At 36.9% G+C, this 7,160-nt stretch overlaps 1 protein-coding gene across 1 annotated transcript; it reads left to right on the top strand.

Moving 5' to 3' along the window:
• Nucleotides 1–279: 279 nt before the first annotated feature.
• Nucleotides 280–5,769, top strand: LOC137284798 (UPAR/Ly6 domain-containing protein crok-like). The gene is made up of 3 exons (XM_067816782.1): nt 280–470; nt 2,998–3,126; nt 3,269–5,769. Exons 1-3 carry the CDS (start codon nt 410–412, stop codon nt 3,487–3,489), a joined length of 411 nt encoding a protein of 136 aa, XP_067672883.1. The 5' UTR covers nt 280–409; the 3' UTR covers nt 3,490–5,769.
• The last annotated feature ends 1,391 nt before the right edge of the window (nt 5,770–7,160 follow it).

Genomic DNA, 7,160 nt, shown 5'->3' on the forward strand with positions numbered 1-7,160 from the left:
TAATATGTATTTTTGAGACGGTGCAGTTCAGTTTTAATATAGGGGACATTTCTTCTTGCTTTTCCTCTGCTCCATCTTTGATATTGTTCTCACGTTTAATAATGTGTAAGGCGTATAGAATGAGCGATACGTAACATTTCAACATCTCGAAAAGAACTGAGTCAATATTCTACAACAATGGCAAATCTAATGTTTGGATTGGCTGAGCAATCCCAGGTGTTATGCAATGTTATCTTGAAATAGAATATAGTCTACAGGGGTTGTCTCCTCCTGATCACATAGGTGGCGTTATCCTTCGCGTCCATTTCCCCAAGGTCACAGACAGGGCATTGGAGTAGGTTTGTGGTTGGGAGCAAGTGTCGTAGTTTGTCCGTGTGCTCATTCGAGGATCTTAATTCAGCCTGCAACCATGAAAATATCTGTATTTCTCCCAACAGTGACACTACTGTTGATGTTCCTGATTGAGGAAGGTAAATATGACAAAATAACCCCGACAACTAATCGCCTCGTGAAGCCGATTCCATTCCAAAATGGCTTCTGTATTCTTGAATCTCTTTTCCACGCTGTGGTTCTCCAGTATTTGTTAGCGATCGCTTAATAATTATATCATTGAGTTAACTAATGAATTGTTACTTCGTAATTTGTTTTTATTATTTCTTTTTACATTGTTTTGAATTTGGTGTTAGAGTGGATGTGCCGCCGAAGGTGTCCGCTTCTCGACCGGTCCTGAATGAATCCCGGTTCCATTGAACTCTGTTGAATTACAAACCGGTAGAGCTGCATGTGGGCAGTTATTGTATTCTATTATTTATCCAAACGTTGATTCATGACTACAACAAGATAGATGTCCTATATAAGGAAAAAAAAATTTTTTTCATAGCAGCCAGCAAAAGTGTTATTTTAAGATCTCACATTCAAAGTTTAGACTGTAGAATATGTTGTGTGTGTATAAAGGATTTGTTTTGAGGCAAGATTTAAACTGAATGCAAAAATACTGGTAGTTTTTGAGGATCAGAAGTTTTTGAAATTTTAACATGTCAGACGCAAAAGTGGAAAATTCTTGTCGCTGGTGCTAACTGACAAGACGCTCAGAATTATGTCACCATGCATGTGCTGTCTTAGTTATGTTGTTTGCAGTGGCAAGTATGCAGTTTACCAGGCACAGCATCATACAGCACCGCTGAGCAGTTATCTTATTGTAGCTTCTCCATCCTTTGTTATCCTTAGGGTTAGACACAGTTTAGAATCCTTAGGATTAGGGTTTGGGGTCTGGTAGCCTTTCTGATCTTAGGGTGCGCTAATTAACCTGAAAAAGTATACCCGAAAAAGTTCTGTACTCCCTTTACTGTTTATGTTCCAATTATTACCTTGGCTCTTAACAAGTAGCTGTCACAACGTACTGGCTTCCAGGTAAAAATAACTTCAGCGATACCATTATTGCACTGTGGAATTAATAACAAATGCCTAGATCATAGCGTGTATTATTAATCAAAGATCATCGTTTGTGTTAGCAAAATGGGTAAGATTCTGCACCAATAAGGCATTAGTTTTGTGAACATTATTACTAAAATAAGACGCTTTGCATACTTGAAGGTTTTGAAAATCACTAGATGAAACATGGACCCACTGTCTTATTTCTGTCATTAAAGAATTCCATCAGAGTTAGTATGTTTAATGTGTCTGTCCACCTCCTGTATGAAAATTCCATGTGTGCCCAATGGCTCAACTTTGTTAAATAATGAGAACAAATCACATCCAGAGTTACCCGAGTTATCTTATTGCTATGACCCTCTTTTTGGGTTCACTCATTGACAAAACAACAGGCTGTCTTGATCTCCATTGTTGCAAAACAAAACTAACACACTTGAAGAGCAGCTCAACCCTGAAGAGTTAACAAAGGTTAATCTGCGCCCCTGGATAAGTGAGCCAGAAGTATGTAGGGCATGCCACTTTACTCAGGTGAGGCAGTCACTGTCCATGTGCGAGGGATAGCATGCAGGACATTTAGAGGTCACACTGTCTTTATTACTCTGACCTACTTTCTTCTGTCGCTTGTCCTGACAACAGCCAATACAACTTTTTAGTTTATATAAATGGGTATGCATAAGCATGTTAAGTGAAGTGAGTGTTAACGACATCTTACCCATGTAGGGATGATACCTGGCTCTTGTGTAACAGGCTTCCCTTTTTAAATGAAGTGGGATTTTTTTTTTATCTCAGTTTGATGTAATGGTAACATTGATTTCTACCTGTTTACCTAATATTCTGTGTAATTTTGATACTTTAAGTGCATGAATAAATTCCACCTTTAAAAAAAATTGTAGATGTGCATTCACAATCAGTATGCAGCCACACTTTCAGTTATACACAAACATACCTGTAACTCTTAGACATAAACCATAGTGATGGATATGGCTTGCAATGTTTTTCATATATTGTTTTTATCCCGTTTGTTCATTTAAAATTTAGAGTTATTTACAAAAGTGATATTAGTGTCTTGTCATGTTTTCCACATACATTGGTTATTAATTTTTATAAATTCATGGTATATGGTCGCTGCAAGCTAATAACCTTTTAAAGAGAATAGTGTTTGATTAGATGACAGTCTCTTATTTCATCATTAGGTATAGTATTTGCATCTGGCATCCCTCAGTGTGTCGGACGCTGTTTGATTCTGTAGGAAGACTCAGCATTCAGTCTTTCATAGATAATTCACATTTATTTTTCCCTTGTCATAGCATCAATAAGTGTGTCCTTCAATCTTAAGTTCTTATGTGGTCAAGGATTTCAGTTGGAACTGACTTGGAATACAGGTGACTTTGGCATGAATGTCCTGATGATGTGATAAAGGTATTTTACTTTTAGTAGGTGCAAAACTTTATACTGCTATGTCTGCGGTGAGTCTCAAGTTTGTCCTATGATGATGGTGATGTATGCTGTTACTGTATCTTATTCTGAAAATTTTATGCCATGTACAGATTAGGATTTGTGTTTCAGGACTGGGTCTTCAATGTCATGTATGCAATTCATTCTTGATGGAAAGCTGTGCTGGGACACTGACTATGGATTCAAAGACCTTAGTCACTTGTGCTAATGGAACTGCATGTCGTAAGATTGAACAAGAGGGTAAGTTGAATTCTCCAAAATCAGCTGCGAAAACATGGATTGACCTGGTTATTGTTGTAGAAAATGTTTGTATTGCAAATTGTGTAGTTGTTTCTTTTTTTCATTGATGAATAAGTAATAGTTCTTTTCTGGATGTTGACAGTGTACTTCGATGATCATTACGATACCCGTATCATCCGTCAATGTAACTACGAGAGTGACCCACCCCTGACCTGCATCTCACGTACCGGAACCTATCGCTACAAAGTGCAGTACTGTCATTGTAATGAGGATGGCTGCAACAGTGCTGTTACTTCGACCATCTCTGTGACCATGTTATTCCTTGCTCTTGGACTTGCACATTTTGCTATGAAGCATTTATGAGTGACAGACAATTAACCAGGTTTCTTTCTTCCTGAATTACCAAACTCTCTTCAATATGTGAACAGAAGTCTTTTTCTATGCACTTTGTTTCACAATGGCTTCAAATTGGCATCAGAAATATTTTCAACTGATTTTGGGATTTAAGTGTGAGGTCCATTTATGTATAAGACCAGAGACCACAAGCTGTGTATGGGCTGCAAAAAGAAAACAATTGTTCCAAATTTCAGTGTTGATAACAAAATAAATGTTCAGTTTCCCCTTAAATATTGACGACCATATTCTGATTGGTCCTGAAAAGTGGCATTATTCAGAATTGCCTTTGGTGTCATTTATAGATGACTCAAATATATTTAGTACTTTTATGACACTGTTTAATCATTATATGGAACTCATTCTTTAGAAAATCACCTAAAAGAATTGTCGTTCTTTTGAGCAATTAAGTCCATCCACCATTACGATTTTTTTATATCATCCTAGATTGTTTCTAAACTGTTGCTGTATTTTCAGTTGCAAGATGATGCCCTCATGGGTGGTTGAAGGATTTTGTTAACAGTGTAGAAACAAAATAGGCTGCTTGTGACCCGAGAATTGTATGCTAGAAAATGAAGTTTTTATGTTACTTTGAATATTCAGTGAATGCATATCTTGCATTGTAATTTCCATTGTTTGTGCGAATGAAACAGGCAGTGCCTGGATGTGATGTTTTGTACATGTTCCACATTCCCAAGAGGAAATACCGACCACTTAAAAGGCTTCAGTCTCATGAGGAATCGAAATTTGTCAAGTGTAATGATTTTTTTGCATCTGAAGAACTTTCTCTTGAGAATTTGTTTGATTTACTGCATACATTAAATGTAAATGAAGAAGTAAGAAAATATTGTTCCGTATATTGTTTGGCGTAATGGTCTCTTATGAAAATGAAATAGCATTTAGTTAATACTCAAAGTATTCATCAGCACAAACTATATACTGCAACATTGAATACTACATTATCACAGTGTGTTGAATTATGGAAAGGATGAGATTTTATTTTCTTCATATCATGTAAATATTTGTCTATTGTTAGAACGTTTGCTAGGGTATCGACAGTGATTGTAACCCAGACATGTGATAATGCTTGACGATTATCATTTATCCAAGATGTTTTTTGCACTGTGATTTGAAAGAATTTACATGTATTTTACCATTTGTCACAATCAGACTTCTCACAGAACCACCAGTATGATTCCTAATAAGTACCAAGCATTTAATTTTGGTGTGCATAAGTGTATAGGTATGTGAAAATGCTCATGTTGTTCGTACATCACGGTCCATATTACAATTTATTCCTAAGAAAGATGTTTATACTTTTCAGTTATTTAACACACTTTGAAATAAGCAGTGTTGGACCTAGCATGTTATCATTAGAACATGCTTATAATGGTCTTGAAATGCTGTTGTGTACAAGGTTTTAAGGGCCGTTCCTCTGTAATATATTGTTACTTTTCTCAAAGAGTTTATGTAGTTTATTTTCATGTTGGATATTTTATTCGCTGTCCTAAATGTCACATAGTCGCTTCTTCATTTGAAAAATAGTGCCATTTGTAGCAATATATATATATATATATATATTTGAAATAGACAGTTTTGTATGGAAGTTAATTTCAAAATATATAGTGTGAGTAGACAGTGGACAATTTAATACCCTGAAACCGATTGTAGCATTTGGACGGCCAGTTTTAACAGAAAAAAATGAATGTTCTTTTTTCTTCCTCACCAGCTTCTGGGGATCTCCTCATCACGTTATTTACTTCACCATGTTGTAGGGAAGCCACCAGCTCATTCTTTACCACACAGTACATGCTTTAGGGAGTTCAAAATTGGACCTGAAAGTAATAGACTGACAAGTAATAATAATGTGCATATGTATGGACTTAGGTCAGTAGTTTCAGGTAATTTCAGGTCGATTTTGACAATTTGAAGATTTGGAGGACGAGTCTTTTGTAATGTTTGAAATATGGTCATAATATTGTATATAGATATTCCTGAGCTTATGTAGGGGTATGTATTCAGATTTTTAGCCTGCATTTCATGTAAATTTGAAACCTTTCATTGTTTTTACCAGCAAGATTTAATTTTAATGGCTTTCTGTAATTCATTTTATCCTATGATCATCTGGTATGGAATGAGCTGGTATAGTTCAATAGAATACAAGAGGGCCTTTTATTGAGGCTGGTATGAACTTGTGTTCTGTGTGAATGTTCATGTATTTTTTTTCAAATAAACAGATGATAGTGAGAATCTTTTGGTTTTGTTTTGCATAGTTTCAAAGGAGTATTTACCAGGTACTGAGGTGGATTGTACCGTACTGACAATGGAATTAATGCATGGGAATGACTTTCTATGTCAGTTACAGACTGATGTGTGGGTGTTTATCATTTGAAACGTGTGTCAGTGTGCGTGTCAGTTACACAGCTCTAGCAGGGTTATATGATGGTTGTAAGAGTTAGAAGCTCTAGTAGCAACTAGGCTGCTCCACTTGACTTCCTAGTAACATTGGGATCACAACTTTGGAGTAACTCTCTTGTATGATGGAAGTGTGGTCTGTTGTACCAACATCAGTATTTAAGGAAAGGTTGGAGAACTACAAGATGCTTCCCTGAATCTCATCCATTATATACTGTAGGATCTTTAAGACCTTGAGATGACATGAGTTGTGTGAAAGCCATTTCTGATTGACTTGGGCCATGTTACTCAAGTGTTTGTCGTGGCTTGGTTAAGCTGTCATGGTTAAAAGGACATTCCCTCCAACTGAAGCATACAACCGGAGACTCAAACCATTGAGGCATGACGGGCACGGCAATGTCGTGTATGGGGGAGCCGGAGGCATTTGTCGCCGATGACTGACCCAGGGGCTTTTCTCGCAGGAGACAGACTGACAGGAAGGTATATGCCTCGGTGGGGAAAAGTTCACCTTGTACAAATTATGTCTCCTGAATATTCCTAGAAGTTGTGGAGTTTGTAGGAGACGACTACAGTGGGAAAGTAGGTCAACATTTTATATGCTCAGCATGTGTTGGTCTGTTGATTACTTCCACATCTGGCATCATTCATCTATGTCACGACAATCTGGAAATAATCATACCCGAACAAGTAATTTGATATGGCCAGCCTGCCACGCCATCGGTGACAAAAACATAAGAGTTTAGACTAAGTTTGTCCTTTCTCTCTTGAACAAAAACAGGTTGTCTGGAGCATATGTACCTCCAGAACCTCCATTCTATATAGTTACATACACATGCGGAATTAGGGATCAGTGAATAAATTCATTGTAGTTATCCTACATTGATCAGTTAATTTCTGAACCACACTTAGTTCCTAAAATTACAACCTCGATCACACGCCAAGGCAGCTGATACAAATCTGATTGTGTAGACATCCTTAAACTGATGTGTTATCCAAAACCGATACTGTATACTGAATGACACATATTCCCTTTGTTATTTAACGAACAGAATTGAGTAATGTTCCGACAAGGAGAAACAAGTACATAAAAGATCGCAATTCATGTACCTCTCGCCCATGACATCCATCGATTTGAGGGGTTAGGAATGTACCTGATACTAAACATTTGAGGTGGTTGTTAACTCTAAATACTTTTAAAACCTGACGAAAGTTCCGTTTGAACTGCC

This window comes from Haliotis asinina, chromosome 5 (genome assembly GCF_037392515.1).
Source record: "Haliotis asinina isolate JCU_RB_2024 chromosome 5, JCU_Hal_asi_v2, whole genome shotgun sequence".
Lineage (NCBI taxonomy): Eukaryota > Metazoa > Mollusca > Gastropoda > Lepetellida > Haliotidae > Haliotis > Haliotis asinina.